Raw genomic sequence first — 24,119 nt, forward strand, 5'->3', positions numbered from 1 at the left:
AGTGAGTGTGGGTGGGTGTTAGTGTGTGTGTGGGTGTGTGTTAGTGAGTGTGGGTGTGTGTTAGTGAGTGTGGATGTGTGTTAGTAAGTGTGGGTGTGTGTTAGTGAGTGTGGGTGGGTGTTAGTGTGTGTGGGTGTGTGTTAGTGAGTGTGGGTGTGTGTTAGTCAGTGTGGATGTGTGTTAGTGAGTGTGGGTGTGTGTTAGTGAGTGTGGGTGTGTGTTAGTGAGTGTGGGTGTGTATTAGTGAGTGTGGGTGGGTGTTAGTGAGTGTGGGTGGGTGTTAGTGAGTGTGGGTGTGTGTTAGTGTGTGTGTGGGTGTGTGTTAGTGAGTGTGGGTGGGTGTTAGTTTGTGTGTGTGGGTGTGTTAGTGAGTGTGGGTGTGTGTTAGTGTGTGTGTGGGTGTGTGTTAGTGAGTGTGGATGTGTGTTAGTAAGTGTGGGTGGGTGTTAGTGTGTGTGGGTGTGTGTTAGTGAGTGTGTGGGTGTGTGTTAGTGTGTGTGTGGGTGTGTGTTAGTGAGTGTGGATGTGTGTTAGTGAGTGTGGGTGTGTGTTAGTGAGTGTGGATGTGTGTTAGTGAGTGGGGGTGTGTGTTAGTGTGTGTGTGGGTGTGTGTTAGTGAGTGTGGATGCGTGTTAGTGAGTGTGGGTGTGTGTTAGTGAGTGTGGGTGTGTGTTAGTGAGTGTGAATGTGTGTTAGTAAGTGTGGGTGTGTGTGTTAGTGAGTGTGGGTGGGTGTTAGTGTGTGTGGGTGTGTGTTAGTGAGTGTGGGTGTGTGTTAGTGTGTGTGTGGGTGTGTGTTAGTGAGTGTGGGTGTGTGTTAGTGAGTGTGGGTGTGTGTTAGTAAGTGTGGGTGTGTGGGTGTTAGTGAGTGTGGTTGTGTGTGGGTGGGTGTTAGTGTGTGTGGGTGTGTGTTAGTGAGTGTGGGTGTGTGTTAGTAAGTGTGGGTGTGTGGGTGTTAGTGAGTGTGGGTGTGTGTGGGTGGGTGTTAGTGAGTGTGGGTGTGTGTTAGTGAGTGTGGGTGTGTGTTAGTGAGTGTGGGTGTGTGTTAGTAAGTGTGGGTGTGTGGGTGTTAGTGAGTGTGGGTGTGTGGGGGTGGGTGTTAGTGTGTGTGGGTGGGTGTTAGTGTGTGTGAGTGGGTGTTAGTGTGTGTGGGTGTGTGGGTGGGTGTTAGTGAGTGTGGGTGTGTGTTAGTGAGTGTGGGCGGGTGTTAGTGAGGGTGGGTGGGTGTTAGTGCGTGTGGGTGTGTGTGTGTGGGTGTTAGTGGGTGTTAGTGAGTGTGGGTATGTGTTAGTGAGTGTGGGTGTGTGTTAGTAAGTGTGGGTGTGTGGGTGTTAGTGAGTGTGGTTGTGTGTGGGTGGGTGTTAGTGTGTGTGGGTGTGTGTTAGTGAGTGTGGGTGTGTGTTAGTAAGTGTGGGTGTGTGGGTGTTAGTGAGTGTGGGTTTGTGTGGGTGGGTGTTAGTGAGTGTGGGTGTGTGTTAGTGAGTGTGGGTGTGTGTTAGTGAGTGTGGGTGTGTGTTAGTAAGTGTGGGTGTGTGGGTGTTAGTGAGTGTGGGTGTGTGGGGGTGGGTGTTAGTGTGTGTGGGTGGGTGTTAGTGTGTGTGGGTGGGTGTTAGTGTGTGTGGGTGTGTGGGTGGGTGTTAGTGAGTGTGGGTGTGTGTTAGTGAGTGTGGGCGGGTGTTAGTGAGGGTGGGTGGGTGTTAGTGCGTGTGGGTGTGTGTGTGTGGGTGTTAGTGGGTGTTAGTGAGTGTGGGTATGTGTTAGTGAGTGTGGGTGGGTGTTAGTGAGTGTGGGTGTGTGTGGGTGTGAGTTAGTGAGTGTGGGTGTGTGTTAGTGAGTGTGGGTTGTGTGTGGGTGTGTGTTAGTGAGTGTGGGTGTGTGTTAGTGAGTGTGGGTGTGAGTTAGTGAGTGTGGGGTGTGTGTGGGTGTGTGTTAGTGAGTGTGGGTGTGAGTTAGTGAGTGTGGGTGTGAGTTAGTGAGTGGGTGTGAGTTAGTGAGTGTGGGTGTGTGTTAGTGAGTGTGGGTGTGAGTTAGTGAGTGTGGGTGTGTGTTAGTGAGTGTGGGTGTGAGTTAGTGAGTGTGGGTGTGTGTTAGTGAGTGTGAGTGGGTGTTAGTGAGTGTGGGTGTGAGTTAGTGAGTGTGGGTGTGAGTTAGTAAGTGTGGGTGGGTGTTAGTGAGTGTGGGTGGGTGTTAGTGTGTGTGGGTGTGTGTTAGTGAGTGTGGGTGTGTGTTAGTGAGTGTGGGTGGGTGTTAGTGTGTGTGGGTGGGTGTTAGTGAGTGTGGGTGGGTGTTAGTGAGTGTGGGTGTGTGTTAGTGAGTGTGGGTGGGTGTTAGTGAGTGTGGGTGGGTGTTAGTGTGTGTGGGTGTGTGTGTGTGGGTGTTAGTGGGTGTTAGTGAGTGTGGGTGTGTGTTAGTGAGTGTGGGTGGGTGTTAGTGAGTGTGGGTGTGTGTGGGTGTGTGTTAGTGAGTGTGGGTGTGAGTTAGTGAGTGTGGGTGTGAGTTAGTGAGTGTGGGTGTGTGTTAGTGAGTGTGGGTGTGAGTTAGTGAGTGTGGGTGTGTGTTAGTGAGTGTGGGTGGTGTTAGTGAGTGTGGGTGGGTGTTAGTGTGTGTGGGTGTGTGTGTGGGTGTTAGTGGGTGTTAGTGAGTGTGGGTGTGAGTTAGTGAGTGTGGGTGTGAGTTAGTGAGTGTGGGTGTGTGTTAGTGAGTGTGGGTGTGCGATTGTGTGTTAGTGTGTGTGGGTTAGTGTGGGTGTGTGGGTTAGTGTGTGTGTTAGTGAGTGTGGGTGTGTGTTAGTGAGTGTGTGTGTGTGTTGGTGTGTGTGTTACTGTGGGCGTGTGGGTTAGTGTGTGTTAGTGAGTGTGGGTGTGTGTTAGGATGTATGTGTTAGTGTGTGTGGGTGTGTGTTAGTGAGTGTGGGTGTGTGTTAGTGAGTGTGGGTGTGTGTTAGTGAGTGTGTGTGGGTTGTGTGTTAGTGAGTGTGGGTGTGTGTTAGTGTGTGTGTGGGTGTGTGTTAGTGAGTGTGTGTGTGTGTTAGTGAGTGTGTGTGTTAGTGAGTGTGGGTGTGTGTTAGTGTGTGTGGGTGTGTGTTAGTGAGTGTGTGTTAGTGTGTGTGTGGGTGTGTGTTAGTGAGTGTGGGTGTGTGTTAGTGTGTGTGCGCGGGGTGTGTGTTAGTGAGTGTGGATGTGTGTTAGTAAGTATGGGTGTGAGTTAGTGTGTGGGGGTGGGTGTTAGTGAGTGTGGGTGTGTGTTAGTGTGTGTGTGGGTGTGTGTTAGTGAGTGTGGGTGTATGTTAGTGTGTGTGGGTGTGTGTTAGTGAGTGTGTGTTAGTGTGTGTGTGGGTGTGTGTTAGTGAGTGTGGGTGTGTGTTAGTGAGTGTGGGTGTGTGTGGGTGTGTGTTAGTGAGTGTGGGTGTGTGTTAGTGAGTGTGGGTGTGAGTTAGTGAGTGTGGGTGTGTGTGGGTGTGAGTTAGTGAGTGTGGGTGTGAGTTAGTGAGTGTGGGTGTGAGTTAGTGAGTGTGGGTGTGTGTTAGTGAGTGTGGGTGTGAGTTAGTGAGTGTGGGTGTGTGTTAGTGAGTGTGGGTGTGAGTTAGTGAGTGTGGGTGTGTGTTAGTGAGTGTGAGTGGGTGTTAGTGAGTGTGGGTGTGAGTTAGTGAGTGTGGGTGTGAGTTAGTGTGTGCGTGGGTGTGTGTTAGTGAGTGTGGATGTGTGTTAGTGAGTGTGGGTGGGTGTTAGTGAGTGTGGGTGGGTGTTAGTAAGTGTGGGTGTGTGTTAGTGAGTGTGGGTGGGTGTTAGTGTGTGTGGGGTGTGTGTTAGTGAGTGTGGGTGTGTGTTAGTAAGTGTGTGTGTGTGTGTGTGTGGGTGTTAGTGAGTGTGGGTGTGTGTGGGTGGGTGTTAGTGAGTGTGGGTGTGTGTGTGGGTGGGTGTTAGTGAGTGTGGGTGGGTGTTAGTGAGTGTGGGTGTGTGTTAGTGTGTGTGTGGGTGTGTGTTAGTGAGTGTGGGTGTGTGTTAGTGTGTGTGTGGGTGTTTGTTAGTGAGTGTGGGTGTGTGTTAGTGAGTGTGGATGTGTGTTAGTAAGTGTGGGTGTGGATGTGTGTTAGTAAGTGTGGGTGTGTGTTAGTGAGTGTGGGTGGGTGTTAGTGTGTGTGGGTGTGTGTTAGTGAGTGTGGGTGTGTGTTAGTCAGTGTGGATGTGTGTTAGTGAGTGTGGGTGTGTGTTAGTGAGTGTGGGTGTGTGTTAGTGAGTGTGGGTGTGTATTAGTGAGTGTGGGTGGGTGTTAGTGAGTGTGGGTGGGTGTTAGTGAGTGTGGGTGTGTGTTAGTGTGTGTGTGGGTGTGTGTTAGTGAGTGTGGGTGGGTGTTAGTTTGTGTGTGTGGGTGTGTTAGTGAGTGTGGGTGTGTGTTAGTGTGTGTGTGGGTGTGTGTTAGTGAGTGTGGATGTGTGTTAGTAAGTGTGGGTGGGTGTTAGTGTGTGTGGGTGTGTGTTAGTGAGTGTGTGGGTGTGTGTTAGTGTGTGTGTGGGTGTGTGTTAGTGAGTGTGGATGTGTGTTAGTGAGTGTGGGTGTGTGTTAGTGAGTGTGGATGTGTGTTAGTGAGTGGGGGTGTGTGTTAGTGTGTGTGTGGGTGTGTGTTAGTGAGTGTGGATGTGTGTTAGTGAGTGTGGGTGTGTGTTAGTGAGTGTGGGTGTGTGTTAGTGAGTGTGAATGTGTGTTAGTAAGTGTGGGTGTGTGTGTTAGTGAGTGTGGGTGGGTGTTAGTGTGTGTGGGTGTGTGTTAGTGAGTGTGGGTGTGTGTTAGTGTGTGTGTGGGTGTGTGTTAGTGAGTGTGGGTGTGTGTTAGTGAGTGTGGGTGTGTGTTAGTAAGTGTGGGTGTGTGGGTGTTAGTGAGTGTGGTTGTGTGTGGGTGGGTGTTAGTGTGTGTGGGTGTGTGTTAGTGAGTGTGGGTGTGTGTTAGTAAGTGTGGGTGTGTGGGTGTTAGTGAGTGTGGGTGTGTGTGGGTGGGTGTTAGTGAGTGTGGGTGTGTGTTAGTGAGTGTGGGTGTGTGTTAGTGAGTGTGGGTGTGTGTTAGTAAGTGTGGGTGTGTGGGTGTTAGTGAGTGTGGGTGTGTGGGGGTGGGTGTTAGTGTGTGTGGGTGGGTGTTAGTGTGTGTGGGTGGGTGTTAGTGTGTGTGGGTGTGTGGGTGGGTGTAGTGAGTGTGGGTGTGTGTTAGTGAGTGTGGGCGGGTGTTAGTGAGGGTGGGTGGGTGTTAGTGCGTGTGGGTGTGTGTGTGTGGGTGTTAGTGGGTGTTAGTGAGTGTGGGTATGTGTTAGTGAGTGTGGGTGGGTGTTAGTGAGTGTGGGTGTGTGTGGGTGTGTGTTAGTGAGTGTGGGTGTGTGTTAGTGAGTGTGGGTGTGAGTTAGTGAGTGTGGGTGTGTGTAGTGAGTGTGGGTGTGTGTGGGTGTGTGTTAGTGAGTGTGGGTGTGTGTTAGTGAGTGTGGGTGTGAGTTAGTGAGTGTGGGTGTGTGTGGGTGTGTGTTAGTGGTGTGGGTGTGGGTTAGTGAGTGTGGGTGTGAGTTAGTGAGTGGGTGTGAGTTAGTGAGTGTGGGTGTGTGTTAGTGAGTGTGGGTGTGAGTTAGTGAGTGTGGGTGTGTGTTAGTGAGTGTGGGTGTGAGTTAGTGAGTGTGGGTGTGTGTTAGTGAGTGTGAGTGGGGTGTTAGTGAGTGTGGGTGTGAGTAGTGAGTGTGGGTGTGAGTTAGTAAGTGTGGGTGGGTGTTAGTGAGTGTGGGTGGGTGTTAGTGTGTGTGGGTGTGTGTTGTGAGTGTGGGTGTGTGTTAGTGGTGTGGGGTGGGTGTTAGTGTGTGTGGGTGGGTGTTAGTGAGTGTGGGTGGGTGTTAGTGAGTGTGGGTGTGTGTTAGTGAGTGTGGGTGGGTGTTAGTGAGTGTGGGTGGGTGTTAGTGTGTGTGGGTGTGTGTGTGTGGGTGTTGTGGGTGTTAGGTGGTGTGGGTGTGGGTTGTGAGTGTGGGTGGGTGTTAGTGGTGTGGGTGTGTGTGGGTGTGTGTAGTGAGTGTGGGGTGTGGTTGGTGGTGTGGGTGTGAGTTGTGCGTGTGGGTGTGTGTTAGTGAGTGTGGGTGTGAGTTAGTGAGTGTGGGTGTGTGTTAGTGGTGTGTGGGTGGGTGTTAGTGAGTGTGGGTGGGTGTTAGTGTGTGTGGGTGTGTGTGTGGGTGTAGTGGGTGTTGTGGTGTGGGTGTGAGTTAGTGAGTGTGGGTGTGAGTTAGTGAGTGTGGGTGTGTGTTAGTGAGTGTGGGTGTGCGATTGTGTGTTAGTGTGTGTGGGTTAGTGTGGGTGTGTGGGTTAGTGTGTGTGTTAGTGAGTGTGGGTGTGTGTTAGTGAGTGTGTGTGTGTGTTGGTGTGTGTGTTACTGTGGGCGTGTGGGTTAGTGTGTGTTAGTGAGTGTGGGTGTGTGTTAGGATGTATGTGTTAGTGTGTGTGGTGTGTGTTAGTGAGTGTGGGTGTGTGTTAGTGAGTGTGGCTGTGTGTTAGTGAGTGTGGTGGGTGTGTGTTAGTGAGTGTGGGTGTGTGTTAGTGTGTGTGTGGGTGTGTGTTAGTGAGTGTGTGTGTGTGTTAGTGAGTGTGTGTGTTAGTGAGTGTGCGTGTGTGTTAGTGTGTGTGGGTGTGTGTTAGTGAGTGTGTGTTAGTGTGTGTGTGGGTGTGTGTTAGTGAGTGTGGGTGTGTGTTAGTGTGTGTGCGCGGGTGTGTGTTAGTGAGTGTGGATGTGTGTTAGTAAGTATGGGTGTGAGTTAGTGTGTGGGGGTGGGTGTTAGTGAGTGTGGGTGTGTGTTAGTGTGTGTGTGGGTGTGTGTTAGTGAGTGTGGGTGTATGTTAGTGTGTGTGGGTGTGTGTTAGTGAGTGTGTGTTAGTGTGTGTGTGGGTGTGTGTTAGTGAGTGTGGGTGTGTGTTAGTGAGTGTGGGTGTGTGTGGGTGTGTGTTAGTGAGTGTGGGTGTGTGTTAGTGAGTGTGGGTGTGAGTTAGTGAGTGTGGGTGTGTGTGGGTGTGAGTTAGTGAGTGTGGGTGTGAGTTAGTGAGTGTGGGTGTGAGTTAGTGAGTGTGGGTGTGTGTTAGTGAGTGTGGGTGTGAGTTAGTGAGTGTGGGTGTGTGTTAGTGAGTGTGGGTGTGAGTTAGTGAGTGTGGGTGTGTGTTAGTGAGTGTGAGTGGGTGTTAGTGAGTGTGGGTGTGAGTTAGTGAGTGTGGGTGTGAGTTAGTAAGTGTGGGTGGGTGTTAGTGAGTGTGGGTGGGTGTTAGTGTGTGTGGGTGTGTGTTAGTGAGTGTGGGTGGGTGTTAGTGAGTGTGGGTGGGTGTTAGTGAGTGTGGGTGGGTGTTAGTGAGTGTGGGTGTGTGTTAGTGAGTGTGGGTGGGTGTTAGTGAGTGTGGGTGGGTGTAGTGTGTGTGGGTGTGTGTGTGTGGGTGTTAGTGGGTGTTAGTGAGTGTGGGTGTGTGTTAGTGAGTGTGGGTGGGTGTTAGTGAGTGTGGGTGTGTGTGGGTGTGTGTAAGTGAGTGTGGGTGTGAGTTAGTGAGTGTGGGTGTGAGTTAGTGAGTGTGGGTGTGTGTTAGTGAGTGTGGGTGTGAGTTAGTGAGTGTGGGTGTGTGTTAGTGGTGTGGGTGGGTGTTAGTGAGTGTGGGTGGGTGTTAGTGTGTGTGGGTGTGTGTGTGGGTGTTAGTGGGTGTTAGTGAGTGTGGGTGTGTGTTAGTGAGTGTGGGTGTGAGTTAGTGAGTGTGGGTGTGAGTTAGTGAGTGTGGGTGTGTGTTAGTGAGTGTGGGTGTGCGATTGTGTGTTAGTGTGTGTGGGTTAGTGTGGGTGTGTGGGTTAGTGTGTGTGTTAGTGAGTGTGGGTGTGTGTTAGTGAGTGTGTGTGTGTGTTGGTGTGTGTGTTACTGTGGGTGTGTGGGTTAGTGTGTGTTAGTGAGTGTGGGTGTGTGTTAGGATGTATGTGTTAGTGTGTGTGGGTGTGTGTTAGTGAGTGTGGGTGTGTGTTAGTGAGTGTGGGTGTGTGTTAGTGAGTGTGTGTGGGTGTGTGTTAGTGAGTGTGGGTGTGTGTTAGTGTGTGTGTGGGTGTGTGTTAGTGAGTGTGTGTGTGTGTTAGTGAGTGTGTGTGTTAGTGAGTGTGGGTGTGTGTTAGTGTGTGTGGGTGTGTGTTAGTGAGTGTGTGTTAGTGTGTGTGTGGGGTGTGTGTTAGTGAGTGTGGGTGTGTGTTAGTGTGTGTGCGGGTGTGTGTTAGTGAGTGTGGATGTGTGTTAGTAAGTATGGGTGTGAGTTAGTGTGTGGGGGTGGGTGTTAGTGAGTGTGGGTGTGTGTTAGTGTGTGTGTGGGTGTGTGTTAGTGAGTGTGGGTGTATGTTAGTGATGTGGGTGGGTGTTAGTGGGTGTGTGTTAGTGTGTGTGGGTGTGTGTTAGTGTGTGTGTGGGTGTGTTAGTGAGTGTGGGTGTGTGTTAGTGTGTGGGGGTGGGTGTTAGTGAGTGTGGGTGTGTGTTAGTGTGTGTGTGGGTGTTTGTTAGTGAGTGTGGGTGTGTGTTAGTGAGTGTGTGTGTGTGTGTGGGTGTGTGTTAGTGAGTGTGGATGTGTGTTAGTGAGTGTGGGTGTGTGTTAGTGTGTGTGTGGGTGTTTGTTAGTGAGTGTGGGTGTATGTTAGTGAGTGTGTGTGGGTGTGTGTTAGTGAGTGTGGGTGTGTGATAGTGAGTGTGTGTGGGTGGGTGTTAGTGAGTGTGGGTGTGTGTTAGTAGTGTGGGTGTGTGTTAGTAAGTGTGGGTGTGGTTAGTGTGTTGGGGTGGGTGTTAGTGAGTGTGGGTGTGTGTTAGTGAGTGTGTGGGTGTGTGTTAGTGAGTGTGGGTGTGTGTAGTGAGTGTGGGTGTGTGTGTGGGTGTGTGTTAGTGAGTGTGGATGTGTGTTAGTGGTGTGGATGTGTGTTAGTGAGTGTGGGTGTGTGTTAGTGTGTGTGTGGGTGTTTGTTAGTGAGTGTGGGTGTATGTTAGTGAGTGTGTGTGGGTGTGTGTTAGTGAGTGTGGGTGTGTGATGTGAGTGTGTGTGGGTGGGTGTTAGTGAGTGTGGGTGTGTGTTAGTAGTGTGGGTGTGTGTTAGTAGTGTGGGTGTGAGTTAGTGTGTTGGGGTGGGTGTTAGTGAGTGTGGGTGTGTGCTGGTGAGTGTGTGGGTGTGTGTTAGTGAGTGTGGGTGTGTGTTAGTGTGTGTGTGGGTGTGTGTTAGTGAGTGTTGGTGTGTGTTAGTGTGTGGGTGTGTGTTAGTGTGTGTGGGTGTGTGTTAGTGTGTGCGTGGGTGTGTGTTAGTGAGTGTGGATGTGTGTTAGTGAGTGTGGGTGGGTGTTAGTGAGTGTGGGTGGGTGTTAGTAAGTGTGGGTGTGTGTTAGTGAGTGTGGGTGGGTGTTAGTGTGTGTGGGCGTGTGTTAGTAAGTGTGGGTGTGTGTTAGTAAGTGTGGGTGTGAGTTAGTGTGTTGGGGTGGGTGTTAGTGAGTGTGGGTGTGTGCTGGTGAGTGTGTGGGTGTGTGTTAGTGAGTGTGGGTGTGTGTTAGTGTGTGTGTGGGTGTGTGTTAGTGAGTGTTGGTGTGTGTTAGTGTGTGGGTGTGTGTTAGTGTGTGTGGGTGTGTGTTAGTGTGTGCGTGGGTGTGTGTTAGTGAGTGTGGATGTGTGTTAGTGAGTGTGGGTGGGTGTTAGTGAGTGTGGGTGTGTGTTAGTAAGTGTGTGTGTGTGTGTGTGTGTGGATGTTAGTGAGTGTGGGTGTGTGTGGGTGGGTGTTAGTGAGTGTGGGTGTGTGTGGGTGGGTGTTAGTGAGTGTGGGTGGGTGTTAGTGAGTGTGGGTGTGTGTTAGTGTGTGTGTGCGTGTGTGTTAGTGAGTGTGGGTGGGTGTTAGTGTGTGTGTGGGTGTGTGTTAGTGAGTATGGGTGTGTGTTAGTGAGTGTGGATGTGTGTTAGTAAGTGTGGGTGTGTGTTAGTGAGTGTGGGTGGGTGTTAGTGTGTGTGGGTGTGTGTTAGTGAGTGTGGGTGTGTGTTAGTGAGTGTGGGTGTGTGTTAGTGAGTGTGGGTGTGTATTAGTGAGTGTGGGTGGGTGTTAGTGAGTGTGGGTGTGTGTGGGTGGGTGTTAGTGAGTGTGGGTGGGTGTTAGTGAGTGTGGGTGGATGTTAGTTTGTGTCTGTGGGTGTGTTAGTGAGTGTGGGTGTGTGTTAGTGTGTGTGTTAATGAGTGTGGATGTGTGTTAGTAAGTGTGGGTGGGTGTTAGTGTGTGTGGGTGTGTGTTAGTGAGTGTGGGTGTGTGTTAGTGTGTGTGTGGGTGTGTGTTAGTGAGTGTGGATGTGTGTTAGTGAGTGTGGGTGTGTGTTAGTGAGTGTGGGTGTGTGTTAGTGAGTGGGGGTGTGTGTTAGTGTGTGTGTGGGTGTGTGTTAGTGAGTGTGGATGTGTGTTAGTGAGTGTGGGTGTGTGTTAGTGAGTGTGGGTGTGTGTTAGTGAGTGTGGATGTGTGTTAGTAAGTGTGGGTGTGTGTGTTAGTGAGTGTGGGTGGGTGTTAGTGTGTGTGGGTGTGTGTTAGTGAGTGTGGGTGTGTGTTAGTGTGTGTGTGGGTGTGTGTTAGTGAGTGTGGGTGTGTGTTAGTGAGTGTGGGTGTGTGTTAGTGAGTGTGGGTGTGTGTTAGTAAGTGTGGGTGTGTGGGTGTTAGTGAGTGTGGTTGTGTGTGGGTGGGTGTTAGTGTGTGTGGGTGTGTGTTAGTGAGTGTGGGTGTGTGTTAGTAAGTGTGGGTGTGTGGGTGTTAGTGAGTGTGGGTGTGTGTTAGTGAGTGTGGGTGTGTGTTAGTGAGTGTGGGTGTGAGTTCGTAAGTGTGGGTGTGTGGGGGGGGCAGTGTTGATATATGCTGTCTGATGGGGGTCCGGGCCCACTCTGTCACTGTCTGGCTGCAGGTTTGGACCCTCTGGACACGATGAACGAACATAACATCGACTCTGTGGCTGGAGTTCTGAAACTCTACTTCCGGGGGCTGAGTGAGCCTGCCTTCCCCCCCCAAACCTTCAGCCCCTTCCTCAGCTGTGTGGGTAAGTGGCTGCACTCAGACCGACCCCGCCCCCCCCCCGCTCCCCCAAACCCCCCCACTCCCCCCCCACCGCTCCCCCCCCACGCTCCCCCAAACCCCCGCACTCCCCCCCCGCTCCCCCAACCCCCCCGCTCCCCAACCCCCCCACTCCCCCAACCCCCCCCCCGCTCCCCCAAACCCCCCCACTCCCCCCCCGCTCCCCAACCCCCCCCCGCTCCCCCAACCCCCCCGCTCCCCCAAACCCCCCCACTCCCCCCCCACGCTCCCCCCCCACGCTCCCCCAAACCCCCGCACTCCCCCCCCGCTCCCCCAACCCCCCCGCTCCCCAACCCCCCCACTCCCCCAACCCCCCCCCCCGCTCCCCCAAACCCCCCCCACTCCCCCCCCGCTCCCCAACCCCCCCCCGCTCCCCCAACCCCCCCGCTCCCCCAACCCCCCCCGCTTCCCCAACCCCCCCACTCCCCCAACCCCCCCCACTCCTCCAACCCCCCCCGCTCCCCCAACCCCCCCACTCCCCCAACCCCCCCCCCCGCTCCCCCAAACCCCCCCACTCCCCCCCCCGCTCCCCCAACCCCCCCCGCTCCCCCAAACCCCCCCACTCCCCTCCCCGCTCCCCCAACCCCCCCACTCCCCCAACCCCCCCACTCCTCCAACCCCCGCGCTCCTCCAACCCCCCCCGCTTCCCCAACCCCCCCGCTCCCCCAACCCCCCCGCTCCCCCAACCCCCCCACTCCCCCAACCGCCCCCGCTCCCCCAACCCCCCCACTCCCCCAAACCCCCCCACTCCCCCAACCCCCCCCGCTCCCCCAACCCCCCCAAACCCCCCCACTCCCCCAACCCCCCCGCTCCCCCCCCGCTCCCCCAACCCCCCCTCTCCCCAAACCCCCCGCTCCCCCAACCCCCCGCTCCCCCAACCCCCCCCACTCCCCCAACCCCCCCCCCCTCTCCCCCCAAAACCCCCACTCCCCCAACCCCCCCCCACTCCCCCTCTCCCCCAAACCCCCCCACTCCCCCAACCCCCCCCCCACTCCCCCAACCCCCCCACTCCCCCAAGCCCCCCCCACTCCCCCCAACCCCCCCACTCCCCCAAGCCCCCCCCGCTCCCACCCCCGCTCCCCCAACCCCCCTGCTCCCCCAACCCCCTCTCTCCCCCAACACCCCCGCTCCCCCAACCCCCCCGCTCCCCCAACCCCCCCGCTCCCCCAACCCCCCCGCTCCCCCAACCCCCCCGCTCCCCCCAACCCCCCCGCTCCCCCACCCCCCCCGCTCCCCCAACCCCCCCGCTCCCCCAACCCCCCCCGCTCCCCCAACCCCCCACTCCCCCAACCCCCCCGCTCCCCCCCCGCTCCCCCAACCCCCCCTCTCCCCCAAACCCCCCTCTCCCCCAAACCCCCCCAACCCCCCCCCACTCCCCCAACCCCCCCCCACTCCCCCAACCCCCCCTCTCCCCCAAACCCCCCCACTCCCCCAACCCCCCCCCACTCCCCCAACCCCCCCTCTCCCCCAAACCCCCCCACTCCCCCAACCCCCCCCACTCCCCCAAGCCCCCCCGCTCCCCCCCGCTCCCCCCAACCCCCCTGCTCCCCCAACCCCCCGCTACCCCAACCCCCCCGCTCCCCCAACCCCCCCGCTCCCCCAACCCCCCCACTCCCCCAAGCCCCCCCGCTCCCCCCCGCTCCCCAACCCCCCCGCTCCCCCAACCCCCGCTCCCCAACCCCCCGCTCCCCCAACCCCCCCGCTCCCCCAACCCCCCCGCTCCCCAACCTCCCGCTCCCCCAAACCCCCCCACTCCCCCCCCGCTCCCCCCAACCCCCCCCGCTCCCCCAAACCCCCCCACTCCCCTCCCCGCTCCCCCAACCCCCCCACTCCCCCAACCCCCCCACCTCCTCCAACCCCCGCGCTCCTCCAACCCCCCCCGCTTCCCCAACCCCCCCGCTCCCCCAACCCCCCCGCTCCCCCAACCCCCCCACTCCCCCAACCCCCCCCGCTCCCCCAACCCCCCCACTCCCCAAACCCCCCCACTCCCCCAACCCCCCCCTCTCCCCCAACCCCCCCAAACCCCCCCACTCCCCCAACCCCCCGCTCCCCCAACCCCCCCTCTCCCCAAACCCCCCGCTCCCCCAACCCCCCCCACTCCCCCAACCCCCCCTCTCCCCCAACCCCCCCTCTCCCCCAAAACCCCCACTCCCCCAACCCCCCCCCACTCCCCCTCTCCCCCAAACCCCCCCACTCCCCCAACCCCCCCCACTCCCCCAACCCCCCCACTCCCCCAAGCCCCCCCCACTCCCCCAACCCCCCACTCCCCCAAGCCCCCCCCGCTCCCCCCCGCTCCCCCAACCCCCCGCTCCCCCAACCCCCTCTCTCCCCCAACCCCCCCGCTCCCCCAACCCCCCCGCTCCCCCAACCCCCCCGCTCCCCCAACCCCCCCGCTCCCCCAACCCCCCCGCTCCCCCAACCCCCCCGCTCCCCCACCCCCCCGCTCCCCCAACCCCCCGGCTCCCCAACCCTCCCACTCCCCCAACCCCCCCGCGCTCCCCCCCCGCTCCCCCAACCCCCCCTCTCCCCCAAACCCCCCTCTCCCCCAAACCCCCCCAACCCCCCCCACTCCCCCAACCCCCCCCACTCCCCAACCCCCCCTCTCACCCAAACCCCCCACTCCCCCAACCCCCCCCCACTCCCCCAACCCCCCCTCTCCCCCAAACCCCCCACTCCCCCAACCCCCCCACTCCCCCAAGCCCCCCGCTCCCCCAACCCCCCCGCTCCCCCAACCCCCGCTCCCCCAACCCCCCCGCTCCCCCAACCCCCCCGCTCCCCCAACCCCCCGCTCCCCCAACCCCCCCGCTCCCCCAACCCCCCCGCTCCCCCAACCCCCCCGCTCCCCAACCCCCCGCTCCCCAACCCCCCCCGCTCCCCCAACCCCCCCCACTCCCCAACCCCCCCTCTCCCCCAAACCCCCCCACTCCCCCAACCCCCCCCACTCCCCCAACCCCCCCCACTCCCCCAACCCCCCCTCTCCCCCAAACCCCCCCACTCCCCCAACCCCCCCCACTCCCCCAACCCCCCCCACTCCCCAACCCCCCCCCACTCCCCCCAACCCCCCCCCCACTCCCCCAACCCCCCCACTCCCCCAAGCCCCCCCCGCTCCCCCCCGCTCCCCCAACCCCCCCGCTTCCCCAACCCCCCCGCTCCCCCAACCCCCCGCTCCCCCAACCCCCCCGCTCCCCCAACCTCCCCGCTCCCCCAACCCCCCCGCTCCCCCCAACCCCCCCGCTCACCCAACCCCCCCGCTCACCCAACCCCCCCCGCTCCCCCAACCCCCCCACTCCCCCAACCCCCCCACTCCCCCAACCCCCCCACCCCCAACCCCCCCACTCCCCCAACCCCCCCCGCTCCCCCCTGCCCCCCCCGCTCCCCCAACCCCCCCCTCTCCCCCAAACCCCCCCGCTCCCCCAACCCCCCCCACTCCCCCCAACCCCCCCTCTCCCCCAAACCCCCCCACTCCTCCAACCCCCCCCCCCCACTCCCCCAACTCTCCCCCAAACCCCCCCACTCCCCCAACCCCCCCCCACTCCCCAACCCCCCCACTCCCCCAAGCCCCCCCGCTCCCCCCCGCTCCCCCAACCCCCCCGCTCCCCCAACCCCCCCCGCTCCCCAACCCCCCCATTCCCCAACCCCCCGCTCCCCCAACCCCCCGCTCCCCCAACCCCCCCCGCTCCCCAACCCCCCCGCTCCCCAACCCCCCCACTCCCCCAACCCCCCGCTACCCCAAAACCCCCCCGCTACCCCAAACCCCCCCACTCCCCCAAACCCCCCCGCTCCCCAAACCCCCCCACTCCCCAAACCCCCCACTCCCCCACCCCCCCGCTCCCCCAAACCCCCCACTCCCCCAACCCCCCGCTCCCCCAAACCCCCCGCTCCCCCAAACCCCCCGCTCCCCCAAACCCCCCCGCTCCCCCAAACCACCCGCTCCCCCAAACCACCCGCTCCCCCCAACCCCCCCGCTCCCCCAAACCCCCCGCTCCCCCAACCCCCCCTGCTCCCCCAACCCCCCCGCTCCCCCAACCCCCCCCGCTCCCCCAACCCCCCCCCGCTCCCCCAACCCCCCCAGCCCCCCCACCCTCCCCCAACCCCCCCACTCCCCCCACCCCTTACCCAACCCCCCCACTCCCCCCCACCGCTCCCCCAAACCCCCCACTCCCCCCCACCCTCCCCCAACCCCCCCCGCTCCCCCCGCTCCCACAAACCCCCCCACTCCCCCAAACCCCCCCACTCCCCCAACCCCCCCACTCCCCCACTCCCCCCACCCTCCCCCAACCCCCCCACTCCCCCAACCCCCCCACTCCCCCAACCCCCCCCGCTCCCCCAAACCCCCCCGCTCCCCCAAACCCCCCACTCCCCCCACCCTCCCCAACCCCCCCCGCTCCCCCAACCCCCCCCACTCCCCAACCCACCCCACTCCCCCAACCCACCCCGCTCCCCCAACCCCCCCACTCCCCCACCCTCCCCCAACCCTCCCCCAACCCCCCCCGCTCCCCCCCGCTCCCACAAATCCCCCACTCCCCCCAACCCCCCCACTCCCCCCACTCCCCCCACCCTCCCCCAACCCCCCCACTCCCCCAAACCTCCCGCTCCCCCAACCCCCCCCACTGCCCCAAACCCCCCCGCTCCCCCAAACCCCCCACTGCCCCAAACCCCCCCGCTCCCCCAAACCCCCCCACTCCCCCCGCTCCCCCAACCCCCCCACTCCCCCAACCCCCCCACTCCCCCTCCACTCCCCCACTCCCCCCACCCTCCCCCAACCCCCCCACTCCCCCAAACCCCCCACTCCCCCAAACCCCCCACTCCCCCAAACCCCCCCCGCTCCCCCAAACCCCCCGCTCCCCCAAACCCCCCCGCTCCCCCAAACCCCCCCGCTCCCCCAAACCCCCCCGCTCCCCCAAACCCCCCCGCTCACCCAAACCCCCCCACTCCCCCAAACCCCGCCACTCCCCCAACCCCCGCGCTCCCCCAACCCCCCCACTCCCCCCCCGCTCCACCAACCCCCCCCACTCCCCCCCGCTCCACCAACCCCCCCCCAACCCCCCACTCCCCCCCACTCCCCCACTCCCCCCACCCTCCCCCAAACCCCCCCGCTCCCCCAACCCCCCCCGCTCCCCCAAACCCCCCCGCTCCCCCAAACCCCCCCACTCCCCCAAACCCCCCCGCTCCCCCAAACCCCCCCACTCCCTCAAACCCCCCCACTCCCCCAAACCCCCCCGCTCCCCACCCCCCGCTCCCCACCCCCCCCGCTCCCCCAACCTGCCGCCGCTCCCCCAACCCCCCGCTCCCCCAACCCCCCCGCTCCCCAACCCCCCCACTCCCCCAACACCCCCACTCCCCCAACCCCCCCGCTCCCCCAAACCCCCCCGCTCCCCCAAACCCTCCCGCTCCCCAACACCCTCCAGCTCCCCCAACCCCCCCGCTCCCCCAACCCTCCCGCTCCCCCAACACTCCCGCTCCCCCAACCCTCCCGCTCCCCCAACCCTCCCGCTCCCCCAACCCTCCCGCTCCCCCAACCCCCCCGCTCCCCCAACCCTCCCGCTCCCCCAACCCCCCCGCTCCCCCAACCCACCCCGCTCCCCCAACCCGCCCCGCTCCCCCAAACCCCCCCGCTCCCCCAAACCCCCCGCTCCCCCAACCCCCCCCGCTCCTCCAACCCCCCCGCTCCTCCAACCCCCCCGCTCCCCAAACCCCCCGCTCCCCCCAACCCCCCGCTCCCCCAACCCCCCCGCTCCCCCAACCCCCCCCCCCGCTCCCCCAACCCCCTCCCCCACCCCCCCCGCTCCCCCAACCCCCCTCGCTCCCCAAACCCCCCCCGCTCCCCCAACCCCTCCGCTCTCCCAACCCCTCCGCTCTCCCAACCCTTCCGCTCCCCCAACCCCTCCGCTCCCCCCAACCCCTCCGCTCCCCAAACCCTCCGCTCCCCCAAACCCCCCCACTCCCCCAAATCCCCCCGCTCCTCCAACTCCCCCCGCTCCGCCAACCTCCCCAACCGCCCCCCGCTCCCCCAACCCCCCCCGCTCCCCCAACCCCTCCCACTCCCCCAAACCCTCCCGCTCTCCCCAAACCCTCCCGCTCCCCAACCCCCCCCGCTCACCCAACCCCCCCGCTCCCCCCTAACCCCCCCCCCGCTCCCCCAACCCCCCTGCTCACCCAACCCCCCCGCTCCCCCAACCCCCCCGCTCCCCCAACCCCCCCGCTCCCCCAACCCCCCCGCTCACCCAACCCCCCCCGCTCCCCCAACCCCCCCGCTCCCCCAACCCCCCCGCTCCCCCAACCCCTCCGCTCCCCCAACCCTTCCGCTCACACCCCTCCGCTCCCCCAACCCTTCCGCTCACCCAACCCCTCCGCTCCCCCAACCCCCCCGCTCCCCAAACCCCCCCGCTCCCCCAACCTCCCCGCTCCTCCAACCTCCCCCGCTCCTCCAACCCCCACCCCCGCACCCCCAAACCCCCCCGCTCCCCCAACCCCCCCCGCTCCACCAACCCCCCCCGCTCCCCCATCCCCACAGCACCCTGCTCCCCCCCGCCCCCTGCTCCCCCCCGCCCCCTGCTCCCCCCCGCCCCCTTCTCCCCCCCGCCCCCTGCTCCCCCCCCACTCCCCAACCTCCCCTCCGCTCCCCAACCTCCTCCCCGCTCCCTAACCTCCCCCCGCTCCCACAACCTCCCCCCCCCCGCTCCCCCCAACCCCCTCGCTCCCCCAACCCCCCTTGCTCCTCCAACTGCCCCCGCTCCACCAACCTCCCCAACCCCCCCCGCTCCCCCAACCCCCCCCCGCTCCCCCAACCCCTCCCACTCCCCCAAACCCTCCCGCTCCCCCAACCCCCCCCGCTCACCCAACCCCCCTGCTCCCCCAACCCCCCCGCTCCCCCAACCTCCCCGCTCCCCCAACCTCCCCCCGCACCCCCAACCCCCCCGCTCCCCCAACCCCTCCCGCTCCCCCAAACCCCCCGCTCCCCCAACCCCTCCGCTACCCAACACTTCCGCTCCCCCAACCCCCCCGCTCCCCAACCCCCCTCGCCCCCCAACCCCCCCCCGCTCCTCCAAACCCCCTGCTCCTCCAAACCCCCCTGCTCCCAACCCCCCCCGCTTCCCCAACCCCCCCCGCTCCCTCAACCCCCCCACTCCCCAACACCCCCCGCTCCCCCAACCCCCCCACTCCCCCAAGCCCCCCCCACTCCCCCAACCCCCCCACTCCCCCAATCCCCCCCCCCGCTCCCCCCGCTCCCCCAACCCCCCCGCTCCCCCAACCCCCTCTCTCCCCCAACCCCCCCCGCTCCCCAACCCCCCCGCTCCCCCAACCCCCCCGCTCCCCCAACCCCCCCGCTCCCCCAACCCCCCCCGCTCCCCCAACCCCCCCGCTCCCCCACCCCCCCGCTCCCCCAACCCCCCGGCTCCCCCAACCCTCCCACTCCCCCAACCCCCCCGCTCCCCCCCCGCTCCCCCAACCCCCCCTCTCCCCCAAACCCCCCCTCTCCCCCAAACCCCCCCAACCCCCCCCACTCCCCCAACCCCCCCCCACTCCCCAACCCCCCCTCTCACCCAAACCCCCCACTCCCCCAACCCCCCCCACTCCCCCAACCCCCCCTCTCCCCCAAACCCCCCCACTCCCCCAACCCCCCCCACTCCCCAAGCCCCCCCGCTCCCCCAACCCCCCCGCTCCCCCAACCCCCCCGCTCCCCCAACCCCCCCGCTCCCCCAACCCCCCCGCTCCCCCAACCCCCCCGCTCCCCCAACCCCCCGCTCCCCCAACCCCCCCGCTCCCCCAACCCCCCCGCTCCCCCAACCCCCCCCGCTCCCCCAACCCCCCGCTCCCCAACCCCCCCGCTCCCCCCAACCCCCCCCACTCCCCCAACCCCCCCTCTCCCCCAAACCCCCCCACTCCCCCAACCCCCCCCACTCCCCCAACCCCCCCCCACTCCCCCAACCCCCTCCACTCCCCCAACCCCCCCTCTCCCCCAAACCCCCCCACTCCCCCAACCCCCCCCACTCCCCCAACCCCCCCCACTCCCCCAACCCCCCCCACTCCCCCAACCCCCCCCCACTCCCCCCAACCCCCCCACTCCCCCAAGCCCCCCCCGCTCCCCCCCCCGCTCCCCCAACCCCCCCGCTCCCCAACCCCCCCGCTCCCCCAACCCCCCCGCTCCCCCAACCCCCCCGCTCCCCCAACCTCCCCGCTCCCCCAACCCCCCCGCTCCCCCAACCCCCCCGCTCACCCAACCCCCCCGCTCACCCAACCCCCCCGCTCCCCCAAACCCCCCACTCCCCCAACCCCCCACCCCCAACCCCCCCACTCCCCCAACCCCCCCGCTCCCCCCTGCCCCCCCCGCTCCCCCAACCCCCCCTCTCCCCCAAACCCCCCCCGCTCCCCCAACCCCCCCCACTCCCCCAACCCCCCCTCTCCCCCAAACCCCCCCACTCCTCCAACCCCCCCCCCCCACTCCCCCAACTCTCCCCCAAACCCCCCCACTCCCCCCAACCCCCCCCCACGCCCCCCAACCCCCCCACTCCCCCAAGCCCCCCCGCTCCCCCCCCGCTCCCCCAACCCCCCCGCTCCCCCAACCCCCCCGCTCCCCAACCCCCCCATTCCCCAACCCCCGCTCCCCCCAACCCCCCGCTCCCCCAACCCCCCCGCTCCCCAACCCCCCCGCTCCCCAACCCCCCCACTCCCCCAACCCCCCGCTACCCCAAACCCCCCGCTACCCCAAACCCCCCCACTCCCCCAAACCCCCCCGCTCCCCAAACCCCCCCACTCCCCCAAACCCCCCACTCCCCCACCCCCCCGCTCCCCCAAACCCCCCACTCCCCCAACCCCCCGCTCCCCCAAACCCCCCGCTCCCCCAAACCCCCCGCTCCCCCAAACCCCCCGCTCCCCCAAAACCACCCCGCTCCCCCAAACCACCCGCTCCCCCAACCCCCCCCGCTCCCCCAAACCCCCCGCTCCCCCAACCCCCCCTGCTCCCCCAACCCCCCCGCTCCCCCAACCCCCCCCGCTCCCCCAACCCCCCCCCTCTCCCCCAACCCCCCCAGCCCCCCCACCCTCCCCCAACCCCCCCCACTCCCCCCACCCTTACCCAACCCCCCCACTCCCCCCACCGCTCCCCCAAACCCCCCACTCCCCCCACCCTCCCCCAACCCCCCCCGCTCCCCCCGCTCCACAAACCCCCCACTCCCCCAAACCCCCCCACTCCCCAACCCCCCCACTCCCCCACTCCCCCCACCTCCCCCAACCCCCCCACTCCCCCAACCCCCCCCACTCCCCCAACCCCCCCCCGCTCCCCCAAACCCCCCCCGCTCCCCCAAACCCCCCACTCCCCCCACCCTCCCCAACCCCCCCGCTCCCCCAACCCCCCCCCACTCCCCAACCCACCCCACTCCCCAACCCACCCCGCTCCCCCAACCCCCCCCACTCCCCCACCCTCCCCCAACCCTCCCCCAACCCCCCCCGCTCCCCCCCGCTCCCACAAATCCCCCACTCCCCCCAACCCCCCCACTCCCCCCACTCCCCCCACCCTCCCCCAACCCCCCCACTCCCCCAAACCTCCCGCTCCCCCAACCCCCCCACTGCCCCAAACCCCCCCGCTCCCCCAAACCCCCCACTGCCCCAAACCCCCCCCGCTCCCCAAACCCCCCCACTCCCCCCGCTCCCCCAACCCCCCCACTCCCCCAACCCCCCCACTCCCCTCCACTCCCCCACTCCCCCCACCCTCCCCCAACCCCCCCACTCCCCCAAACCCCCCACTCCCCCAAACCCCCCACTCCCCCAAACCCCCCCCGCTCCCCCAAACCCCCCCCGCTCCCCAACCCCCCGCCCCCAAACCCCCCCGCTCCCCCAAACCCCCCCGCTCCCCCAAACCCCCCGCTCCCCAAACCCCCCGCTCACGTCCCAAACCCCCCCACTCCCCCAAACCCCGCCACTCCCCCAACCCCCCGCGCTCCCCCAACCCCCCCACTCCCCCCCCGCTCCACCAACCCCCCCCACTCCCCCCCGCTCCACCAACCCCCCCAACCCCCCCACTCCCCCCCACTCCCCCACTCCCCCCACCCTCCCCCAAACCCCCCCGCTCCCCAACCCCCCCCGCTCCCCCAAACCCCCCCGCTCCCCCAAACCCCCCCGCTCCCCCAAACCCCCCCACTCCCTCAAACCCCCCCACTCCCCCAAACCCCCCCGCTCCCCACCCCCCCCGCTCCCCACCCCCCCCGCTCCCCCAACCTGCCGCCGCTCCCCCAACCCCCCCGCTCCCCCAACCCCCCCGCTCCCCCAACCCCCCCACTCCCCCAACACCCCCACTCCCCCAACCCCCCCCGCTCCCCCAAACCCCCCCGCTCCCCCAAACCCTCCCGCTCCCCAAACCCTCCAGCTCCCCCAACCCCCCCGCTCCCCCAACCCTCCCGCTCCCCCAACACTCCCCGCTCCCCCAACCCCTCCCGCTCCCCCAACCCCCCCGCTCCCCCAACCCACCCCGCTCCCCCAACCCGCCCCGCTCCCCCAACCCCCCCGCTCCCCCAACCCCCCCGCTCCCCCAACCCCTCCGCTCCCCCAACCCTTCCGCTCACACCCCTCCGCTCCCCCAACCCTTCGCTCACCCCAACCCCTCCGCTCCCCCAACCCCCCCGCTCCCCCAAACCCCCCCGCTCCCCCAACCTCCCCGCTCCTCCAACCTCCCCCGCTCCTCCAACCCCCACCCCCGCACCCCCAAACCCCCCGCTCCCCCAACCCCCCCCGCTCCCCCAACCCCCCCCCGCTCCCCCATCCCCACAGCACCCTGCTCCCCCCCGCCCCCTGCTCCCCCCCGCCCCCTGCTCCCCCCCCGCCCCCTTCTCCCCCCCGCCCCCTGCTCCCCCCCACTCCCCAACCTCCCCTCCGCTCCCCAACCTCCTCCCCGCTCCCTAACCTCCCCCCGCTCCCACAACCTCCCCCCCCCCCGCTCCCCCAACCCCCTCGCTCCCCCAACCCCCCTTGCTCCTCCAACTGCCCCCGCTCCACCAACCTCCCCAACCCCCCCCGCTCCCCCAACCCCCCCCCGCTCCCCCAACCCCTCCCACTCCCCCAAACCCTCCCGCTCCCCCAACCCCCCCCGCTCACCCAACCCCCCTGCCTCCCCCAACCCCCCCGCTCCCCCAACCTCCCCGCTCCCCCAACCTCCCCCCCGCACCCCCAACCCCCCCGCTCCCCCAAACCCTCCCGCTCCCCCAAACCCCCCGCTCCCCCAACCCCTCCGCTACCCCAACACTTCCGCTCCCCCAACCCCCCCCGCTCCCCAACCCCCCTCGCCCCCAACCCCCCCCCGCTCCTCCAAACCCCCTGCTCCTCCAAACCCCCCTGCTCCCAACCCCCCCGCTTCCCCAACCCCCCCCGCTCCCTCAACCCCCCCACTCCCCAACACCCCCCGCTCCCCCAACCCCCCCACTCCCCCAAGCCCCCCCCACTCCCCCAACCCCCCCCACTCCCCCAAGCCCCCCCGCTCCCCCCCCGCTCCCCAACCCCCCGCTCCCCCAACCCCCTCTCTCCCCCAACCCCCCCGCTCCCCCAACCCCCCCGCTCCCCCAACCCCCCCGCTCCCCCAACCCCCCCGCTCCCCCAACCCCCCCGCTCCCCCAACCCCCCCCGCTCCCCCAACCCCCCCGCTCCCCCCACCCCCCCGCTCCCCCCAACCCCCCGGCTCCCCCAACCCTCCCACTCCCCCAACCCCCCCGCTCCCCCCCCGCTCCCCCAACCCCCCCTCTCCCCCAAACCCCCCTCTCCCCCAAACCCCCCCAACCCCCCCCACTCCCCCAACCCCCCCCCCCACTCCCCAACCCCCCCTCTCACCCAAACCCCCCACTCCCCCAACCCCCCCCCACTCCCCCAACCCCCCCTCTCCCCCAAACCCCCCCCACTCCCCCAACCCCCCCACTCCCCCCAAGCCCCCCCCGCTCCCCCAACCCCCCCCGCTCCCCCAACCCCCCGCTCCCCCAACCCCCCCGCTCCCCCAACCCCCCCGCTCCCCCAACCCCCCCGCTCCCCCAACCCCCCCGCTCCCCCAACCCCCCGCTCCCCCAACCCCCCCGCTCCCCCAACCCCCCGCTCCCCAACCCCCCCGCTCCCCCAACCCCCCCCACTCCCCCAACCCCCCCTCTCCCCCAAAACCCCCCCACTTCCCCCCAACCCCCCCCACTCCCCCAACCCCCCCCACTCCCCCAACCCCCTCCACTCCCCCAACCCCCCCTCTCCCCCAAACCCCCCCACTCCCCCAACCCCCCCCACTCCCCCAACCCCCCCCACTCCCCCAACCCCCCCCCCACTCCCCCAACCCCCCCCCACTCCCCCAACCCCCCCCACTCCCCCAAGCCCCCCCCCGCTCACCCCCCGCTCCCCCAACCCCCCCGCTCCCCAACCCCCCCGCTCCCCCAACCCCCCGCTCCCCCAACCCCCCCGCTCCCCCAACCTCCCCGCTCCCCCAACCCCCCCCGCTCCCCCAACCCCCCCCGCTCACCCAACCCCCCCGCTCACCCAACCCCCCCGCTCCCCCAAACCCCCCACTCCCCCAACCCCCCCACCCCCCAACCCCCCCACTCCCCCAACCCCCCCCCGCTCCCCCCTGCCCCCCCCGCTCCCCCAACCCCCCTCTCCCCCAAACCCCCCCGCTCCCCCAACCCCCCCCACTCCCCCAACCCCCCCCTCTCCCCAAACCCCCCCCACTCCTCCAACCCCCCCCCCCACTCCCCCAACTCTCCCCAAACCCCCCCACTCCCCCAACCCCCCCCCCACTCCCCCAACCCCCCCCACTCCCCCAAGCCCCCCCCGCTCCCCCCCGCTCCCCCAACCCCCCCGCTCCCCCAACCCCCCCGCTCCCCAACCCCCCATTCCCCAACCCCCCGCTCCCCCCAACCCCCCGCTCCCCCAACCCCCCGCTCCCCAACCCCCCCGCTCCCCAACCCCCCCACTCCCCCAACCCCCCGCTACCCCAAACCCCCCGCTACCCCAAACCCCCCCACTCCCCCAAACCCCCCCGCTCCCCAAACCCCCCACTCCCCCAAACCCCCCACTCCCCC

General features: G+C 65.6%; 1 protein-coding gene across 1 annotated transcript in view; it reads left to right on the plus strand.

Moving 5' to 3' along the window:
• The window catches only part of LOC140410949 (rho GTPase-activating protein 4-like), a 108,165-nt gene that overhangs the window by 71,412 nt on the left and 12,634 nt on the right, over positions 1 to 24,119 (plus strand). The window contains exon 8 of the mRNA XM_072499804.1: positions 10,916 to 11,047. Within this exon, the coding sequence (XP_072355905.1) occupies positions 10,916 to 11,047 (132 nt within the window). The remainder of the gene's footprint in view (positions 1 to 10,915; positions 11,048 to 24,119) is intronic.

The sequence above is a fragment of the Scyliorhinus torazame genome, chromosome 4 (genome assembly GCF_047496885.1).
Source record: "Scyliorhinus torazame isolate Kashiwa2021f chromosome 4, sScyTor2.1, whole genome shotgun sequence".
NCBI classification, from domain to species: Eukaryota; Metazoa; Chordata; class Chondrichthyes; order Carcharhiniformes; family Scyliorhinidae; genus Scyliorhinus; species Scyliorhinus torazame.